The 22,266-nt window shown below is 40.7% G+C and overlaps 2 protein-coding genes across 4 annotated transcripts in view; one reads left to right on the forward strand and one right to left on the reverse strand.

Moving 5' to 3' along the window:
- The window catches only part of tmem38a (transmembrane protein 38A), a 211,604-nt gene that overhangs the window by 34,892 nt on the left and 154,446 nt on the right, over positions 1-22,266 (forward strand). The gene's annotated exons all lie outside the window — the stretch shown is intronic.
- crtc1b (CREB regulated transcription coactivator 1b) lies at positions 432-21,442 on the reverse strand. Of its 3 annotated transcripts, XR_016115505.1 has the most exons (15): positions 21,300-21,442; positions 19,926-20,042; positions 19,321-19,448; positions 16,738-16,797; positions 16,414-16,508; positions 15,089-15,159; positions 14,954-14,997; positions 14,630-14,853; positions 12,569-12,720; positions 11,946-12,170; positions 11,526-11,612; positions 9,481-9,567; positions 9,220-9,394; positions 7,718-7,903; positions 7,516-7,634 (listed from the first exon to the last, which is right to left on the reverse strand). XR_016115505.1 is itself a non-coding variant. In XM_089000314.1 (14 exons), exons 1-14 carry the CDS (start codon positions 21,423-21,425, stop codon positions 7,512-7,514), a joined length of 1,728 nt encoding a protein of 575 aa, XP_088856440.1. In that variant the 5' UTR covers positions 21,426-21,442; the 3' UTR covers positions 432-7,511. The 3 variants fall into 3 exon arrangements, 2 of the variants coding, with proteins under 2 accessions (XP_088856440.1, XP_088856439.1); XM_089000314.1 differs by having other exon boundaries at positions 432-7,723; positions 11,946-12,095; XM_089000313.1 differs by having other exon boundaries at positions 432-7,723.

A 22,266-nucleotide genomic window follows, 5' to 3' on the forward strand; every position in this document is an offset into this window, starting at 1 on the left:
GCACTGAATCACGTCAGGGTTACCAGTGTACACTGGATCACATCAGTGTACACAAATATTTGACACAATTGGCTTTCCACCCAGGAAAAGGAATTCATCATAAATTAAAAGTCCAAAATGAATTATTCTTGTCCATGAGGATGTGTAAATCGGTGACTGGTTCAAAGAAGAAAGCTGAAACATGCACCTCAAGTCACAAATAAACTTTCTGTAACTCAACAGATTTTAGTGGTAATCAAATTTAACATTTCACAAGCATGCACCTCTCGAAAATAATGTTTCAGATTTGCATTTGGAAATACAGATTACTAAAAAAAAGACAAAATACAGCAGGATTAAAACATCATGCACGTCCACAGCAACACGGTGCCAGATTGAGAGTTTCGCAATTGGAACATTTTTTGAAAATCAAGACAATGTGCAGAAAAATATGTCTTCCACATTCAATTTAATTGACATTTTTTTCTTTCAGCCTATAAACAAACGGTCACATTAGAAGAATCACATGGCAACAAATAAATACGGTTACTACGACTTACAGAACAACAGTGATAAAATGCTATTCTCACTAGAAGCTTTAGAGAAACTTACAGTAACTTGCATTTTTCTGGGGCCTTTGACTTGAATGAACTGTACAGTTCTTTAAAAAACGGTGTGGAATTAAAGGGACCGTTTAGTCTGACCCAAAAATCAAAAAACATACAAGCAAAAAGGACCAATCGAACAATACAGGATCAAAACACAGGATATCTTCCTTTCCCTTTTGAGATGGTTCACCTTAATGAACTTTGAAGCCAAAATGAGTGTATGGTGTGCTAAATAGTCCCTGCGGGCAAGACACACCTCAAACCAAAGCATGCAGGTTAAGCCACATGATCATGAAAGCAAGACTTTGAGGTGATCTGTACATCCTGCAGTTTCTATCCATGAGCCATTTTACAACAACCAAATATTTCAAAATTCATATACCACCTCGCAGATGGGTGCCCCTCTCAAAAAAATTAAATAAAATAAAGAACAGAATGTTGACAGATAAACATGTTATCTTTTGCAAAATCATAATGAACCATGTAGCCATTTTCTTTATAAAGTTGTATTAGCTGCCTAAACTTGTGTCTGGTGCACAGCATGCATTCAGTCATTCAACCACACTTTCGATCAAAGAGCAAGCTGAAGAGCACCTCCAATGTCCTACACAAAAACAAAATGCGCCATCACCTCACTAGGTTCTTGCAGAAAGCATCCGAAGAAGCAAGGTTTTGATAGAAAGCGTGCTGCCGTGACATCATAAATATATCCTTTCAACAATTTTGTAGTTAAAATGAATGCAGCACTGATTCCTGGCAGTTTATGTGGTGTCTAGGTACTTGTTCAGCCACAATTTAGTTTACCCGACAGAGAACTACAACATAGAGCTTAAGGTGATTTAGTGGTTTGGGTGTTTATGTGGAGCGGCGGGAAGCTAAAAACGACCTAAGTACAAGAATTACATTCGGAGCAACGTTCCTTTAGCAAGCTGCACCAAAGTAAGCCCTTTCCAGATTTGCATCCCTCTAGTCTTCACAGGTTAAAAACGACAACGAGACAAGCTGAAATATCGTTTACAAAACAAAAATAGAGAATTCATCTTTTTTCTTTGACATGAAAATATCTCCGGGAGTACACATCTGGTGTGAAACAGTCAGCATTCCAATCAGGCAAATGAATCCCGGTTTTTAAAAGCCGGGAAATCACAAATAAAGTGCCAAGCAACTAGCGGACTAAAACATTGCACAACAACTGGAAAGGAATAAACAAAAACATCTCACGTGGCCCCAAAAAACTTGACATGACAGTCAACGATACGGAAAGAGGAACAAATAAAACCAACAATCATATCTGATGTTACTTGCACATAGAGCCAAAAAATGATCGCATACGATGGATACAAATCCGCTTTGTGTGTATCAATCAGGTCATGCGGCCGACTGCGATACAGAAGTTTCAGGTCCACGAACGCAAAACAAATAAGTGTGCATGCCAAACTGCCATCTTTCCTCGACATGATTACAGCGCCAAAGGCAGTTTTCTGATGACAATATGTGCTCGTATGCGTATGAGATGCAACGGCAAGAATAGAGACAAATACAAGAGGACAGATTTGAATCCCGGTCTCGTTCGACCAGGATTCCCTGCGTCCTTTTGGCCACTCGGATACTGCCACTCTTAGTACATTCTTTTTTTTTGAGTCATGAAGAAGCATAATACAGACTTGGAGGTCACTAAAGAGTTAATTTGAAATAAACTGCTGCACAGGAGAAGCCTTTACATGCACCCCTCAGGACTTTGTGACAGCATGACGTTCTACCAAGCTATCAAGGCTTTCATTCCAAGGGTTGACTTTGTCAGATTCTTCATGCATTGTATCAGCTATAATGTGTATGTACAAGAAAGATTATTCAGCATTACAGACGGAAAGCACAGAGACGTTCCAATGGCTGCAATTGCTCAATTTGACTGACTGACTAGATGAATGAAAATGGCAGTCGGAAAAAGTAAAAATCTGTCTTAGGTTTTTTTCTGGACTTTTTTCCTTTTTCTTTTGGAGGTCAGTTTGAAGAGCTTTTTCATTTGAATGGACAGGTGGCAGTTTTCCAAGTTCAAAATGAATGGAGAAAAAAAGATTCACAATGGACCAATTGCACTGTAGAGATACCTCGGTTTACGAAGCCCTTGGCTTACGAACTTTTTGGTTTACGAACTTTACATTTATGAACATTTTACCTTGGCATACAAACTTTACCTTGGCATACAAACTTTTTTCGTACACCGAGCGTGATGTCGTTCGCGAACGAGACCATTCTTCTAACAACAAAATGGCAGCCGACTGTTTTTGTCCTCTATTCCCCTCCCCCAGTCTTCGGTTAAAGCCACGTGATTGGTCAAGAACGCAGCAGTGAGGGGGGGGTGGTTTAAACATTAAAGAGACAGGCAGACCACAGTGAGAGTTTCCACTTTGATAGTTCAAAGAGTGTAGACTGCAAGGTTAAAATATCCCATCAATCAGGATCCACAAACAACCCGCACAAGCCATCTGTACACTTGATGCAAAAAGCTATCAACCCAGCTAAACGGAACATAATTGATGAGGAACTCGATACAATTATAACAGAGAAAGCACCTACTTGGGATCATTCCTGAAGATGCTAAAAGAAGAAGGTTACGTTCCTCATCAAGTGTTTAATACTGAGGAAACCGGCCACTCCGTTCCATCAAGCCATCAACGACCATCACAAAGATACATAACATGACTTTATTTTAAAGTACAGTTTATTTATTTAATTATAATACCATAGCACATTTATTATACATACAATAAGGTATATGTTGTGTAGTTTTAACACTTAGAAAATTAGAAAGTAGAAAATTGTGTTTTATGGGGACCTGGGAACAGATTATTCTCATTTTAATGGTTTCCTATGGGAAATTATTTCTTGGGATACACACTTTTCCCCTTACACACTGTCTGGGAACCAATTAAGTTCGTAAGCCAAGGTATCACTGTATCCCCCTGAAGGAGTTACAGTGTCCTATTCTTCATTAATCGCAAACTAGAATGTCAAGTGGAAGCTGCTACATGCCCAAGCACGTTTCTGAAATCAAACGATCAGTCCTTGTGTGCTTGAACAAAGCCTGGATTGACCTTTGAAAGCTCCAAGTATTGATCGCACACTGAAATTGTAACGCTCCATTAAAACTCATTCACTGCCAGACATGTGCAAAAAGTGTCCATGTCAGTGGAAGGGTTTCTGTCATTGTCACTCGAATTGCATGATCCACAGAATATTGAGTTTTAGGATTACATAAACATTCAATGTATTGAATGAATCCTTAGATTATCTTCTTTCATCAGAAAAGAGTTAATTCCTGTTATATGGGTCTGGATTTCTAAGAGCTTGAAATGGGGGCGTCTGTCCAAAAAGCAATTTCTTCCCGCCCTGTGGAAGGGAAAAATCACTGCGAAAGGTCTGATCATCGCTTTATCGGCACCTCCCGCAAGAAAAACCAAAACCCAAACAAATTCGGCAATGGTGCTCTGTCATATTTTGAATTCTGGAATAACCCAATTCGAGTATACTATGCAGTTGTCCAGTCCAGTGCCAAGGTTTTTGTCATTGTCACTCAAATTGCATGACCCACAGAATATCGAGTTTTAGGACTATACAAACATTTTATACAGCATTAAAAACATTAGACTATCTTCTTTCATCAGAAAAAAAGTTATTTCCTAAATTATATGGGTCTGGAGTTGTATAAGCTTGAAATGAGGGCATCTGTCCAAAATACAAGGTAATCCATACATATTGGTTTATATAGCGCTTTAACAGCAGACGAAGCTAGAACAAAGCACTACCATTGAAAAAAGGGAAATGCTGGCCCCATGTGTAAAAGAAAAAACATTGCCAGAGGTCATGGCCAGCGATTTATCGCCACCCAAACATGAACAACCAAAGCCCGAACAAATTCGGGAATGGTGCTCTATATCATATTTTCAATTCCCGAATAAATTTGTGAATGGCAGTGAATGAGTTACAAAGCACACAGCATCTCCATGATAGAAAATTGAATGTAAGGCAGCGACAACTTTTCAACTGATTTGTGCCAGATGTATGAACCTCAAGACGGATTTTGTTTTTTCCCCCCTTTCAACGTCATGTTTTAGTCTCGCTTGCATAGGAACCACACACCTGTTCAAAATACAGCCGAGCCATACGTAACAGTAAAAAGACTGCCATGAACCCCAATCGATGGTGGCGCTGGGAACCGATCTCAAGAGTTGAGTAGTAAGCACAAATGATCAACATGTCTGTACACAAATGCTCGAATAATATAAAAAAAAAAAGTCACACAACTTGGGCAAAAAACACAACTTTCAGGGAAACTCTGACAAAAGGGCACCCTGGGTCGTTTTCTGCTGAATCTGACTGTAAGAACGAGCTGAAGATAAAAGTCTTTGTAAACATGAATTGGAAAATTTGTAAACAGTTTGTGATTGGACCACATCCCTGATTGGTTTTGTCACCATTCTTGTTGTATGTGACACGAGATGGAGCTTAGTCTGTTGAAAAATGGCATAACAGAAACCTAAATATGTGAATTGTTTGTATGAAAGACCATTTGATGCTCGTCTTTCCATTTTCTATGTTAACTCATTCACTGTCAGACAAAATGTGCAAAAATGTGTCTACTCCAGTGCCAGTGTTTTTGTCATTCTCACTTGAACTCCAGGACCATCAGAATACTACGTTTTCGGACTGCATAAACATTCAATACAGCATAGGAAACCTTAGACCACACGTGTCAAAGTCAAGGCCCGGGGGCCAAATCTTGACCACCACATGAACGTTTTCGGTCCGGGCAAGCAAATCAAACTGAAATTCCAACATGCTTGCTAAAATCCTAACCAAAAGATCATATTTTTTTTTTATTTAAACTACAATAACAGTCATTATTCTTGACTTCAGATTTGAAAACTAGTTATTCATTAATTTGTTGTGCGCGCTCTATATGTCATATGTGGAGGGGATTAAACGTTCTAATGGCTTCCCCAAATTCATAACAGTCCTCGACAGGAAACCATACTACAACGTGGCCCGCGGCAAAAAATGACTTTAACACCCTTGCCTTAGGCTCTCTTTTTTCATCAGAAAAAAAAGAGTTAATTCCTAAATTATATAGGTCTGGAGTTATATGAGCTTGAAATCATGGCAGCTGTCCAAAATACAATGCAATACATACATGTTGCTTTATATAGCGCTTTAACAACAGTTGAAGCTGGAACAAAGCGCTAACATGGAAAAAAGGGAAATACCGCCCCTTGTGGAAGGAAAAAACATTACTAAAGTCCATGGCCAGCATTTTATCGGCGCCCAAGCATGAAAAAAACTCGAACAAATTCGGGAATGGCGCTGTACGTGGTATTTTCAATTCCCGAATAAATTCGGGAATTGTAGTGAATGAGTTAAGATACTCTAAAGAAAGATACCATAATCGAAATATCGGAATTGCACATTGGTAAGAAAACGCCCGTTGGCTCGCCAAGTGGTCATGTTGAACAGTGTTTTTGTTAGAGCTTCCCCTTTAAGGAGCAAAAAGCCTCCCCATATTTGCGGTCCGTCGCATTTATCCACATTTTGATACCCCCCGTACCGCCACCCTTTCAGCCACTTCATAAAACCTTAATAAATTTGGCTATAAAGTGTACCGCTACAAAATACAGTACATTGATTTGTCAGACCTTACACAACATAATCACCAAGAGCACTGAACAAAAACATATGTCAAATACAGAAAAAATGGTTCAAGAATTTACGAAAATACGTTGTTACATTAGACACTTAAACAGCAGAATACTCATGTAAGGCAAAATCAGGTGATTTTCACAGTGACGACTTCCAAAAGATTGAAAATTTGAGAGTTCGCCAGTTTACGAAACAGACAGCTTCCTTCCCTGAAAGACTTGTCTGCTGGCTGTTCTTTTCCAGAAAATGAATTCTGCTTTCCAGTTACGTGGTTATACCTGATCTAATAAATAAAATAAAATAAAAAAACAAAGCCAAAAAATAAAAATAAAAACAACCCTGCTTTTGGAGCCTGTGTGTTTTTTCGGCATAAAAGTTGTAAGTTTAACCGTCACTTCTGGGCTACAGTAATAAATATAGCATATCGAACACTGAAGAGCAACTATGGGGAGGTTTTGCACTCCTTTGATAAACAATTAGCTTAAACATTGACACAAGTGAAATATGTTCAAAATTCAGAAATAAATTACATCAGTGCAGATTTACACTATGCCTACCGAGAGCATTTTGGCATAGGCTGTATGAATCCCGATGAAAAATATTCTCACAAAGAAAACATCACGACAAATGGCATTAAAAGACAGTGCATGATTTTAAAATAAAACGCAAAAAAATGTGGTTGTCAAAAGTAAAGCTCTGAGTGTGATAATTATTGAAGACCCGATAAATTGCAGGCAGGAAAACTCGCAGCATTTTTTTTCCTTAAAGATGATCAATACTTTAGTCCAATGTCTGCAGCTTCCTGCTACCAGCGAATAATGAACAAATATCATAGTAATATAAATAAAAAGAAATCTTAAATTGAATATGAATAGGAAAAAAAAGGATTTTCAGAAAATATGTGGCATTTAATGATACATTGTAAACGCAGTCGTGCTAGCAAAAGCGCAGAGCGACCAATCTCTGGGGGGAAAACGAAAAAAAAAAAACATTTAAAAAAAGGACATCGAGGCAATTCCCCGGAAGCCACGGGACGTCCATTTCCCTGCATTCTTTTAGTGGCGCGTCATGTGTCAAAGAGATTTTAGGGTGAGGTTGGGGCGCTGGATAGCCATGCGACAACGGAGAGGGTTCAACCCTGCGTTTTGTCTCACCTGATTCCATTCACACTTTCGAGTGTTTATCTCCTTTCTGATAGCCCGCCGCCAACAGTCAGCCAAGTGCGTCACGTCACAGCCTGTCCATCCTGAACGTGTCCTCGGTGGCGGGGTCAGCCAGCACCATGTCAGGGTCATTGAGCATGTGCAGCCCATCCAAGGTGAGGGGGTCGATCTTGAGTTCATCCAGAGGAAACTGGGAGTCCGCATCAAAGCTGACGTCATTGACGCCCGCCAGTGAATTGGTTAGCTCTTTGGAGAGGCTCGGTGGAGACTCACCTGTGACTGCAATGTGGGACATCAAACACACAAGTGGGTGTGCATGTGGCGGAAACAAACACGGCTGCTGCTTTCACCTTGCGATGTAGACTTTGCATTCTTACAACTGTGGAAACGATCACGATGGAAATCGGGCTCACGCTTGAGCCTATCATTTCAATGGCGCATGATGAAGGATGGAGACATCTGAAACAGGCTGGATTTAGGAATTCGAGAACGGTCCACATGCTGCATTTTACACAGATTCATCATAGGCACCAGCCCATCATGTGGGGCTTTTTAATCATTGATTTGAACATTTCTTTTTTCAGGTACAAATTATCTAGTGGTTTATACAAACTACACCCCTTACGAACAAGATACATTTCAAGCAGTCGTTCGTAAGGTGAATTTGTTCGTAAGTTGCTTCAGTGCTATATTTTGTATGGAATGTATGTTTAAGTCAAGCAATGAACAGGGAAGTATAAAACACAGACGCTCTAACAGTCGTAAAATAAATTCACACCTACTGTAGTACGACAACATATATTCTTGGGTCTTTAGTAAGCCATTACTGAAGCTGCTGGCACGTAATTACTGAATTACGTGTCAGCAGCCATTACTTTTTGTTATGCATCGCGTCCTACTCGAGCGTCAACTGGTAAAAGGGATTTCCTCCCTGCGCACATACTCTACGCAGCCAATCGTAAGCGAGATCAGTAGATCGGGGCCGGACCTCGTTGGCAACACTTCAGCATAGCCGGATTGGTAAGCCTTGGTGTCTGTCACATAAGCATCTAGCCCTTGAAACCTGTAATATGTCTGTGTGCGTGCGTGTGAAGCACAGTACGCAGCCAATCGCAAGCGAGCGCGGCCGGAACATGGCGCGCAATACAACTTACAGCATCTCTGTTCGAACATGTTTCGACATACTGTACCCGCAAAAATGTTCGGATGTACCTTTGTTCGTAACTCGAATGTTTACTAGTCGGGGAGCGTCTGCACTAGCATTGACACTGATGTGACTTACATTGTTGAGATAGTGCTTGCTTATTTATTTTTTGTTGCCGTTTTATGAAATGGTTATTTTATTCATTAACCCTTTCATGCTTGTAACATGATAACATGAAAAGCTTTCCACTATAGTAACCACTGTCCCTGAAAGGGTTAAGGGGAAAAAAATATGTACAGCGACTTGACAACTGTGTGGAAAAAAAGTAGTTTCCCCTTTTTAAAATCACAAATTAGACCAATGACATCTTATGGAAAGCTGAGTTGATTTACCTTGTGCATAGATCAGGGCTCAGATAAATAGAAGACAGTGATATTTTTTCAATCTGTTTTGTTTGTTAAGTTTATTTTTTGAGAGGGGGCGAGGGGCTCACAAAAATGCCTTCCAATTTCACACTGTTAAGTCGATCAGATAGTGCTTGCAAGGCATAAAGCATTAACACGCAGAGATCCTTAAAAAGACTCTGTGGCAGAGCAACAATGGCTCTGTGAGAGGCGTGTGCATAACTTACCTGTTAAGATTATGTTGGGAATGTTGCCATGACTACTGTAGCCAAGATGCTGCGATTCTTGAAGGCTGCCGCCGCTAAGACCCATCATAGCGGCTTGGGTATAGTTGAGGGTGGAGCATTGCGTGTACAGGCTGGTTGAGCTTATGGAGTTTTCGATCATGTTGAATTGTTCCAACTTTAAAATGAAGAAACTGAGTAAATTTAGGTGGAAGGTGCTGTTTGCATCTGCTGTTATATACTGGGGATAGTGGAAAAAGTCACCTGGTGAGACAAAGCGTTGGTCTGCCTCGATGCCACCTGCTGATCGTAAAAGGAGTCACCAAATATGCTGCTCACCACGGGGATATGCTGCAAAAAAAGAATACAGGAGCAACGCAATTCAGACTCCATGGAAAGAACAGCTAATGGGACAACTATTGAACTGAGCAGTGACAGAAGTGATATTCATTCTGTATAGTGCCACTTAGCAGTTTTTTTTGACGACGATACTAGTGCAGCGTGTTCTACATACTTGGCAATAAAGACGATTCTGATTCTGATGATGAGGGTGGTCAATGTTCTGATGTTTTCAAAAGAAAATATGTGATGAATAATGCGAGTGTGTGGTCTCCTGTAATTGATTTATGAGGAGTAAGATTGATCACGTGCGAGATAAAATATGACACTGCCAAAGTGTGCAGAGCTGTTCACGCCGGCCTACTACCGGAGACCAACCACGGTATAGCAGTGGTCCACTGACCTCATTAGACCTCTTCATGACACAGCGCAGACATATCATAAGGGGAAATCCCACTCCCTCCACAGGGCCATATGACTACTCTGACGACTACCTTATTGTTTATAAACGACACAGACAAATACGTTTCTGGCAAAATGAGGACTGGGGACGCATGCAATCGCTATTGGCAAGGTGCAGTGCAACAGGGAAGACATCTAGGTCACTATGACAGGAGTCTGAAAGTTGGTAGCTTCTAGAGTATTTATCAGGTGAGACTGAGAACCATGACAAAAATGACACTTTTCATCTTTAATGTAAGGAATGATTTTTGGATGCTTTGCGTTGAAGTAATGATGCAACTCCTACATGGCTCTTTACTGATGGAAAACCAAATGCGTGAATTGGAAGAACTTGAACGAAGCGCAGCCTGACCCTGGCACTTTTTGGGGGGTTGGAAATGAGGTATTAAAGAAAATGGATTAGGAGCATCTTCCGGCCCCCCAAAAGTAATAGAATTTGACCTTAAAAGATGTAGGATGAACAGTTGCAAATAGTCAACATTGTGTGACTGGCTGTTGATAATGTAGTCCCTGCAAACAGGCAAGTACATTAAAACCCAGGCATATTACTTTCAATAATAATAATAATAATACATTTCATTTATAAGAGCCTTTCAAAAATTTCAAGGACACTTTACAGTCACAGGATAAGTTTTTCTGTGGGCGAGCAGCAAGGAGCCACTCGCGCCAGCGTTCACTCAACCCGGAAGTAACTCAAATAGAAAGAAAGCGAGCTAGCTAGCTAATAGTTAGCTAGCTCAAATAGCTAATAGCTAGGTAGCTAGCCAGCCAGACAGCTAACAGATAGCTAATATATAGATAGCTAGACAGCTAGATAGCTATATAGCTAATATGAAGCTGGCTAGTTAGCTAAAACTTTGTCCAACTACTACAGACCTCACTGTGAGGTATGTTTTTTGGTGGGGGGTTACTGTAATTGCTATTCCTGGATAACAGATTTTCCTTCATTAACAATCATAATTGTGATTACATAGAGAAGATAGATATTCTTTGAATGGAAGAAAAATAGAAGGGTAACCATGTCAAATTTGTCAACAAGAGGCTATCTACCTAACCTTAACTAGTTGTGTCAAAGTTGCTTTCCTTTGCGTGGATCTCTTTGCTGTGTAAGGATTAAGTGTAAAAATACACATGACATCCCAGAGCCCTCTACCAAATGTATTATGGAAAAAGTTGATGGCTTTCTTGGAAAAGAGAGAGGAATGTTATGTTTATGTGAATAGCAGATGTAATGGACAACTGGGATCCAATAGATGTAATGGACAACTGGGCTCCAATTGGTGTTAATAGTGTTAAACAACTCGAAGATAGTCTAAAAATCAGGACCTCCATCAATAAACTGACTTTCAAGTCATGTACAGCAAACAGCGACACATGTGAAGAGGAAATGTTATGCCACAACCGATGCAAAATGAATAAAAGCACCCCATCAAGTCTTAGCTTCCCCCCTTCCCCATGGAACAAAGCCCTTCTCCAAAAAGCAGCAAGCATGGCGGGTGGGCTCTTACTTGAGGTGAGCCCCCGGGGGAGAAGCCTTGATTGGAGACTGGGGAGGTTGGAGACTGAGTGGCTGGTGAGCCAGTCTGATTGCGATACTGTTGGAAGGAAGAGCGTCAGCGAGTGCTTAGCTGCATGCTAGTCAAATACAAATGTCAAAGGATGATGCTGTGAGGTGGGTTCGGATAAGCATAAGTTCGGATAAGCATTCAGGTATTACATTCTGTGTAATGGAACACTTACTAAAAGCAAAATAGTCTGACAGACGCTGAATTCATCTACAGTCTTTACAAATGGAATTGTACAATAACAGCCACTCATTCTTTGGTGTAGAAAATGTAGTAAGTTTAGGTACAGGACAGTACCTGTACTTCATTTTTGTGCTTAGAAATTCTGTCAGTACAGGACATTTGGGGTTCTTGCTGTTTTACCGAGCTGATGCTGGCTGAGGTCTGGCTGTCCGGGGATGGGCTGTTGGCAGTGGCAGGGCTCGTACTAGTGGAAGGAGGAGTAGGCAGCGTGATGAGCTGGATACCCTGCGGCGGCTGTTTCTGTAGGTCGCTGAGCAACTGAGCCTGGGCCTGAGCAGATAGATGGTTGAAAAGTGGGAACTGGGAAAGCTGTTGCTCCAGGCTTTGCTGATCTGTTGGAAATATCTAGAGGAAAATCACAGAAGGCAAAAAAAAATATTTCAGGGTTCGAATTGACCAATTATTTCAGTAATAGGGGCAACAAAAGCACCTTATGATTCGATTTGTTTTCAGAGTGGTCTGACTTCATTATAAATCAATTTTGATTGTACAGTATGCGATTACAAAGATTCTAGTTCTAGTTATTGATTCAAGATTAGTGAAGTTAAAGACATCATCCAAAATGCTTTTTTTGAAAGAGTAGATAATTTTGAGAAAACATACACAAAAATCTACAAACGAGAAGTTTGTTAATTTCCTCAACTCAACCTTTTTGGATTATCCAAACCTGGATGACTGAGAAACTACACAGTTGAATTTTCAGCATGAACACTAAAACGAAAGGCATGAGAGCAAACTGTCACCTGCGTGATGTTCACAGGTGAGGAGAGGGTGGGCGACAACTGCTGTGTGGAATTCTGAAGATGGAGGTCTGTGGTTAGTGTCAGTGGCACCACTGGGGGCTGGCGGCGTTGCTCTGTTACAGTCATGGTGGGCTGAGAGGATGTAGGAATCACTTGGTTGTTGTTGGGGTGGGGGGGGGACACAAATGAGAAGTGTAAGTGTGAGAAGAAACTGCAGCTCGGGAGCATTCAAACTGAACAATATCACACTCTGGGTTATTGTTGGTCATGATACCCATTCCATGCTTGCCCAGTCCGGGGTGGGTGATCGATTAATCAATCCATCAATCCTTCCATCCTCCTGACTGTGGTTTAAGAGTTTGTGTGTCCCAATGATCCAAGGAGCTAAGTTATCTGGGGCTTCGTGCCTATGGCGAATAGGTCCTTGGTGAAGAACCAGACAAATTATGGCTCTAAAAACCCCTATGACGAATAAAATAAATCAGAATCAGAATCAGAATCATCTTTATTGCCAAGTATGTAGAACACACAAGGAATTTGTTTCCGGTAGAACACGCTGCACTAGTATCGTCGTCAAAAAAAACTGCTAAGTGGCATTATACAGTTCCATTTTGGCTACTGTTGAAAGAGTTGAAAGAGTTCAAAGAGTCAATGGCTTGGGGGAAGAAGCTGTTTAAATGGAACCCGTTTTCCCTTGCCTGGACACGGGTCACTGGGGCCCCCCTGTGGGGCAGGCTTGGAGGTGGGGCTTGTTGGCAAGCACCTGGTGGCCTGGCCTACGGGGCCCGGCCGGCCTCAGCTCGAAGAGGCAACATGGATCCCCCTTTTTATGGGCTCACCACATCTGGACTTCGCCAGAGCTGCCCTTACTCGACGATTATCTTCATATCCTTTATGGAAATCATGTGTAGGTGCAGCCGAAGAGTTGAGGGGGGTGTGTTTTGGAGGACTCAGTATAGCATCTCTGCTTTTTGCAGATAATGTGGTACTGTTGACTCCTTCAAGCGAAGATCTCCAACTCTCATTGGAGCATTTTGCAGCAGAGTGTGAAGCAGTTGGGATGAAAATCAGCACCTCCAAATATGAAACAATGGTTTTCAGTCGGAAAGGGTGGAGTGCCCTCTCTGGTTCGGAGAAGAGATTTTGCCCAAAGTGGAGGAGTTCAAGTATCTTGGACTCTTGTTCACGAATGAGGGCAGAAGAGAGAGAGACATCGATAGACAGATAGGTGCAGGGTCTGTTGTAATGCAGTCTTTGTATAAGTCTGTCGTGCTAAAGAAGTAGCTCAGCCAAAGGGTGAAGCTCTCAACATACCAGACGATTTATGTCCCAACCCTCATTTATGGTCACAAGCTATGGGTCGTGACCGAAAGAACAAAATCAGGATACAATAGGCCGAAATTAGTTTTTCCCCCAGGGTGTCCGGGCTCTCCCTTACGGAATCAGAATCAGAAAGCCTTTAATAGTCCCACAATGGGGAAATTTATAGATGGGCTGAGAAGCTCGGTCGTACGGGAGAAGTTCAGAGCTTCTCCTTCACATCAAGAGCAGCTGGATTAGGCATTTGTTTCAGATGCCTCTTGGATGCATCCCTGGTGAGGTGTTCCAAAAATGTCACACTGGCAGAAGACCCCAGGGGACGACACGACTATGTCATCCAGCTGGCCTGGGAATGCCTCGGGATGCACCAGGAAGAGGTACAAGGAGTATAGAGAGGAAAATCTGCGCTTCTCTACGAAAGCTGCTGCCACCGCAACCCGACCCCGGATAAACTGCGTTAAAATGAATTGAGATTGTAGCTCACGACACCCTTACCACGCTTTACCAACACTGAAAATCATGCAGATTATAAAAGATATGTTCTCCTAATGGCTTGCATTGACAACAAGCTGCTATCTGCCTACTCATTGATTCAACACTCCGAAAGTGCAGTGAATAAAAGAGCAAAAGTCAACAGTTTCAAGTGACCAACGTATTCAAATAATATGCAGTTCATAATAAAACATTTGCACAAAATCTCAGAGCGCTTTGGATTTTTTGAAAGGGTAGAGTAGTTGATACCATGACTGGCTGCACTGATGCCTAGATGGGTGAGGTTGGTGGTGAGGCTGCCTGTGCTGTTGGACGTGCTGAGGGAAGGGAAGGCAACTGTGTCTTCTGGGTCTAGTGGGGTTGACAAAGGAGGAGGGAACTGGATGTTGGTGAGATCAGGCAATGAGCCGCCTGTGTTGTGTGCTGCAGGTAGCACCGCTGGGTTCAATTCCTGGTCCGGTGATGGGAAAATACTACAAAAAAACATTTTTAATTGCTTATAGGAAAGTCCTCTCTGCTAAAGACTAGGATTTAACCATCAAGATGATCATGCAATGTGCAATAGACACTCACTTGATTCCTGGCACATCACATGTGTTGTGGTTTGGTGAATCCCCCTGAAGACAAGACAAACCTCAATCTCCAATTTGAAGATTTACAAACATGAACTATTACCAAGGACGTAGCCCTTCGCTTTGCCGTTAGTACCTTCTTGTCATCCCACAGTTGGTTCTGTGCATCGTTGTCTGAATTTGTCTCCAAGCTCTCCATCCGAGGGACTGTTAGCACCGGTACTAATTAGTCAAACAGCCAGACATAGTTGCCGGCGATGGCAAAACACAATGATTCACATCAGGGCAAGAAATGAGTCATCAATATCCCAGTCAGTCGGGCAGATTACGGTGCTGCACTAATGATTCTAGGGAGTCTAAAAATAGAGAGGTGACCACCCGACAGACAGGGTGGATGCCAACCAATTAAGGTTTCACTATACCAGGGCTTCGCACACAATCCGTGGAAGATGAGTGAATTATTGATCTGGCTCTCTCCATCACCTTGTGTCAGCTCCATTCAGAGATTCCACTCCTCCGGAGGCGGCAATGTACAGAATTAGGAGCACAATTAAAGGACAACAGACGCCTCCGGACAAGTTGTGTCCATAATTTGTAAAATCATTTCAAATGACTTCTACTGAGCGTATTTTACAAAGATTCCACCGCATATAGCTATATTTTACGTTTTAAGACTCGCGCTGAATATTCAGGAAATCCTGTTTTTGAGTTGGTGACGATACCTACCGTGACGTCATGTCTGGAACGCCCCTGACCAAGAAAGCGACACACAATGCATTTTGGGTACTTTGTTTGGTCTGAAAACTTTGTGTTGATCCGTGTTGATGGCGAAATTAGAAGTGCATAAATAACGCGATGGTGAATCGTTGTGTGTTGCAACGAGACTACTATTTCATTCTAGTTGACACAAATTCCCAGCAGACCAATCAGCCCATTTCCAACGGAGCTTGGGCGCCATCTTGGGCGCCATTTTCTGGGATGCTACATTGGATTCCTGATGGCTCGAATTGATACGAAATTCATAACTGGTTGAGTAACAAGAAAGCATCTTCTCCGAATCTGAAGCCATTGTTTTGACTCTAGAGCAAGGCAAAGACGTCCTGGCGTGACGTCACGAACAAGGGGGCGGGACCTTCTGAAACTCGCAATTTCCGGGGTCATTTTGAAGTAGTTTTGGGACACTTTAAGACATTTTTATTTGTGTTTTGCATTTGATTAAAAATATCAGCCTGCGTGCTTTGGGTATTTTAGATGCTATAAAACGTTTTTCTGATGTCAGTTCGGAAACAAAAAAATGGTGTCGGTTGTCCTTTAAGGAGTGGGCCGTATTTTACAGCAATATAAATATTTGACAAATGGTCGCAATCTGCACCCACTGGTTGACATTTTCTGTCTGATGACTGGGGCGATGAATTCATCAAAGTAGTCCTGTGTGTTTTTTGCCACCACATATTCCATTACCTCGTTTGGGTTGAAGCTCCTGTGAACCGCCAGCAAACACCTCTTGGGGTTTGGGATTCATTGTGCTCTGATGTAAAGCAGAGTCTGAATTTGTCCTGTATGAGAAATGAGGTTTCATGTAAATGGCTTTCAAATCTCAAATCGGCAGCGTAGTGTAGGCATTTGAAAGATCCTACGAAAACAAGTGTTCCGTTACAAATATACAATACTATATATCGCCCATAGCTCAGCTTGCGCACAGCTGAGTTTCATGTAATTTAATTTTTGCAAGATTGCCTGTCCTGGGTTTCATTCTGGAAAATGGTAAAGGGAGAGATTGCTTACCTTCTCCAGCTTGTGTCTGGTGGCGGGGAGAGGTAAACTGAGCTGTAGGGGCAGCTGTCGATGTGAATTGAGTTAGGGCTAATAACAAAGAAGGAATGAAAAATTGTCCATAGCTAAATTTCATGCCTCATGGCTCGTTTGACCAAAGAGAGCCAATCAACACGAGATTTCCACGCAAATGTTTATTACCTTCAAGAAAAAAATACATATAGGTTTGAGTCAGTGCCGCATTATTGTCAAAGCAGAGTCGTGTATTTTTTGAAGCGTACTGTCATGCTCATTATAACATGACACTTCATACATACTTTTTTTATGTTGAGAAACTTAAACAATATGTAAAGTACAATAATCGTGTCTCGGTCAGTGCTGTGTGATATGGACACAGTTTTATATCGCAACACATGCCATACAGAAATTTCATACATTACAATAAAAGATCAAAATACAATGAAAACTAAAATGAAAAAACAACAAAGAACGCTAAAAATTTAAATAAATACAATAAAGTACTTTAAGTAACATCCAAGTATGTATATTATTTAATCAGTAAAAATGCTAATTCATGAACCGTTTCCAAGTTTATGTAAATATTTTAGAACATGAAATGAAACTTCTGACTTGCTTTTTTTTTAACCATCTGTTTCCATGTTTAACAGGCTGAGAAATAGGAAAAGTTAATATTTTTGTTTTTGATCATGAGAGATCAGAAATAATTTCTCCAAAACTAAGTCCTGCTAAAGGATTGTGCCTTGTCCTGTTTTTTTTTCCTTTTTGCCTCCTTTTCATCACTGTTGATTTAATTGTATAAAGAGTGCTTTGTCATAAATCTGTGCTTTCTCAATACAGTTCATGTCATGTCTTGAAGTGATGGAAAATATCCAACATTTTGACTTGCAACTTGACGGCTGAATATTTCGCAGATTAGTGTTTTTCAGTCGACGTTTAAATCCTGGTATAATGGTTCACACTTTTTGTGTTTTTTTCTGTTTTCAACTCTCTATTTAAAGCTCTAACATGATCTGTGTACAATCATGCTAGCTATAAAAAAAAAAGTATTTGCGGGTGATTTCATACTGACTGCCGTTACGCTTCTCAATAAACGTGAAAACCTGGACTGGCCAAACCCATATTGTAAATAGCACAGCCACCTTGTGTAATAATAATAATAAATTGTATTTATAAGCGCCTTAGCATATATACAGTTGCATATATGCTTTTATCTAGAGTGTTTTTTAGACTTTTGCACAATGTACAGTTTTTTTATTGTGAAATATTGCTGTCCAGTTTTACAGTTCAGTCTTCTGACAGATTTTTGTACATGCAATACTTTTTTCCTTTTTGACACTATGTCTGAGTAAGATCTGTCGTACAGGAGTGGTCCATTGATGAAAACGTTTCTTCAGCCGTCATCTGTACTTTTTGGAGGTGTCGGATGTTTCGCTCCTCATCCGAAAAACTTAGTCACCTAACTAAAGTTGTGCTGGTTGCTCTGGCCCAATATATATCCTTAATGTACAGAGGTGGCGGTGCCAGACCTCTACTTTGATAGGTCCCTGCTCTAAGGTTGGGGGAAGCAGTGGACTACACCCTGAAGCGAATCTGGGAGCTACCAGCACAACTTTAGTTCGCTGACGAAGCTTTTCGCATAAGGAGCGAAACATCCGACACCTTCAAAGAAGTACAGATGACAGCTGAAGAAACCTTTTGATCGATTTTGACACTATGTACAGTATTTTTTTTCTGGAACATTTTTGTGCAGTTGTACAGTTAAGTCTTCTAAATAATTTTTTGTGCATGCAATACTTTGTTTTTCTTTTTGACACCTCACCACCTTTCAATTTTGCTGCTGTCGATTTCAAATTTTCCTATTGTGGGACTATTAAAGGCTTTCTCATCTTATCTAAAAATCCAACACAAAGTAGGTTTGCTTTGCTTCATTACATTAAGTTTCACTCATTGTTCATAAAAAGTTGGCATAGCATGGGCACTAAAAAAAAAAAAAAAACTCGATTTTTATAGTTCCTAAGAGTGCATGCACACAGCACACACTCAATTTAATGAACTCAGCTCATAATTGAGCAGCGTGGAGGGTAACTTGTCGCCTTGTCCCAATCTCCAGGCATGACGAACCAACCAACACTAGCTAGTATTTACATTCATGTAACAGTTGAACTGAGTGTAAATCGATTAGTCATGCTTGGAGAGTGAGGCACAAATATGATGATGTTGTGTTACTGCCTCAGGCGTATCATTGTAGAAACAGACCTACCCCGATATCTTCCACACAAAGACACCTACGTTAACCATGGAGAGTTATATTGTCAAGTAAATATTTTCATGCCACTCTATACAACATATTCTATTTCCTTATATCACGCAGCACTAATCTTGGTACATTCTTATAACCCATTTGGAATATGAACTTTACCTGGACGAATACAGCTCACACAAATCCAGTCTTATAACGCAATTCTTTACTGAACTTTGCTGAATGTTCCACAGGTAATTTTAAGTACAAATACCTTAACTGTTCAAACTAAGGAAATAATACTTAATCCACACCGTGTGATCATAAAAAAGGATATTTGGCGTCCATGTTTGTCAACAGAAAGAGGTCGGCGGTGTGGAAGAGTGATGCGATTTCGTTCACGGTAAACACGATCCACCAAACCGTGATGCCTGGTTGTGCGACTGGTATCCAGCACAGAATTCTAGAGTAAACACACTCAGAGGTCACTGAGGGCAACAATAAAGCTGTCCTATGTAACAACACCCCAAGAAGTACAAGAGAGGTCTCAGAATGGTGCAAATGTGTTCATTTCAAAATGAATCAAGCCATGGGGCCCATACTGAAGCTTGAGCTGGCAATGTATCTTAGAATGGAAAGCCATGACAAGCAATGGTATATAACACATTTTGAAAACCAAATCTTATTGCAGTGAAAAACTAATGAAAATATATTGCTGCCATTTCGCTGTGAACCAGTGAACCAGATTATCCAAAAGAACTACTTGTTCACCAACGCCACTGATTTGCATTGCCGCACCCCCAAAATAGAAGAATAAAAAGAAACTGTCCAATCTATGACAAGATTGCTTTTTGTATTACTAACCCCGATTATATGCATTATTTATCCAGAGGGTTTCTTTGGACAAAAACAAACCAGCCGAGAAAGGCTAAGGGCTCACCTGAAAAGGCAGGTCAATGTTGCCATTTCCAATCTGATTGACATTGGGCAGTGAGCCTCCATAGTACTGTCCACGATTCTGCCCCAGTTGCAAATACTGGGTCTTCTGTAACTGCAACTGTGCAAAGTAAAATTGCATGACAGCATGAGAGTGTGGCGGGTCTGATTATACAAAAAGTAAAGCAAACAAAATAAAATAAAATGAATAATGCCTTCTAATCACCAAATTAAGATAATTCATTGATTACCTGACATGAAACTTAATGAGGCCAGGCAGATGAGGATGATATACTATATGCAAATCATTTCAGACAGGTGTCAATATGGTCGGGATTAATTTAAAACACACCTACATGTCTCTTTGGACTAAACTCATTTAGGTTCATACAAACACAGTGTGTGGTCCAGCCAGTCAACATGGAATCATGTGATCTAATGCAATGAAATGATGTTCTGTCCAATGGAAATGCAGAGACCAAAAACTGTTGTTTACACATATATCATTTTAGGAAATAGAGCTAAAACATTCCCTTTTTGTGTACACTAATTAGAGATCGCTTTAGAAAAAAATAGTAAACATCTACAAAACAATTTAGGCGTTTAAATGTGTATCTCAATCTACAACAATCAAATGCAGGAAATGTAATCTCACCCCATGTTGTATTTCAAATTACAAGAGAAAAAAACATCAACATAAAACCTGCATGCATTCGTTGTAGGAGTGGACAGCCTTTTCGAATGTTTGTGTATTATTTGATTCAACATGAATCGATAATGATAGCGATTGTCGAATAAAAGGGGATAGCCAAAAATACAGTTAAAAATTGAACGCAACCGAAATGTTCATTTATATGTAGTGTTTAAAATGAGTGTTATGCAGCATACTAGCGTGCTAATGTAGCTGGCAGAGAACTGGATCAAAACAAACCACAGCTGGAGAAGACGACGAACATGAATGCTCACGTTAGCGAGGCTTGCCAGCAATCACCCTTCACGGTTCTCCATCAATACGAACAATTAATTGACATTTGAAGTGCTTGCCTGCTAAAGTTGTAATTTACAAGCCAAACGATTCATTCTCTAATTAACTGTCAGCGGTGCCTGCTCACACCAGACAGCTAGAGGACAGGTGCACGTTCATTCTAAGGTCTACTATAGTATGTAGGCTAATAGCGCAAAATGTGTCGTATTATTATTGGCATTTTCCTTTCAGTTTTTCGTCAAAAATGGGGATGGTTATCCAGCAGCTATGTAATGTTGTTGTAACCGAGGCGCTCACTTCGCATCAACGTTCACATTTATTTTCACAGCATTCGCGAACTGCCAAATAGCGGTGCAACAAAATGCAAAAAAAAACGGGTTTTGCACGTCTTACCCGTGCAGCTCTGGTGATGTTCAAGTCTTTCATGACCTCTTCGAATGCCGCAGTTTCTTCTGCCTGTTTCTGGTTATGCAAAGCGATTTTTTCGCTAAATTTGCGGGGATTGTTAGAGGACGCCATCTTTCTCTCTTGCCTGAATGGAATGTACGTTACGCACCGCGTAGAGGGCCTTCTGGTGTCGTCATCACGCACAATCGGCGCCCACGGGCGAGGGAAGGCGGGGTCGCACGACATATGGCCCCGCCCACCTTTTTGTTGTCAATATGCTCACATGTTTTGGGCAAGCAAATCTTCGCGAGCAAAGTGTGGCATCAGTCTTATTCTGTGGAGTCTAAAAACCGTCCATGAATGGCAAACCTTGCACGACAGTGAAATTGATATAATATACAAGATTAGGCCAAAACCAGTTTTTCATGCTGATAGCATAACAATACTGAGCAGTATTTCCACATAATTCAAGGAAAATTTCTACAAGACATGGCAAATCATTTTTTCTATATACGTACGTATACGGAAGGTCCCTTTGTCAATTTAATACATATTCTTTATAATACCTGTATTTTTATATTCTTTAATTCCTCTACAACTAGTCGCCATGAGATGGCACAACAGTCATGGGCAAGATCCCAAACTATCATTCTCAAAACCGCAGAAGTTTTGTCTTAATCCCAAGTGACTGGAACGTTACCATGTACTGTACTATACTCCACTATCGTAATGACAGTGGAGTACGTGACCACTGCACCAGTTTGAGCCTGTTTGGAACCTGTCAATCATAAGACGCTATGATGCAATGTATCGTCGTCGACTTCTTAAAATAATCATCAAAGCCATATTTTGACATAAATATTTTTTTACCTGAAATATACATTTCTTCAAAATTCTGGCCACATCTGCTCTAATCATTGGTTTAACCAATGATTCATTTCTACTCCTAAATATATAAACAAAAATATATAAA

Source organism: Hippocampus bargibanti, linkage group LG07, assembly GCF_051943395.1.
Source record: "Hippocampus bargibanti isolate YZ-2025 linkage group LG07, ASM5194339v1, whole genome shotgun sequence".
Classification (NCBI taxonomy): domain Eukaryota; kingdom Metazoa; phylum Chordata; class Actinopteri; order Syngnathiformes; family Syngnathidae; genus Hippocampus; species Hippocampus bargibanti.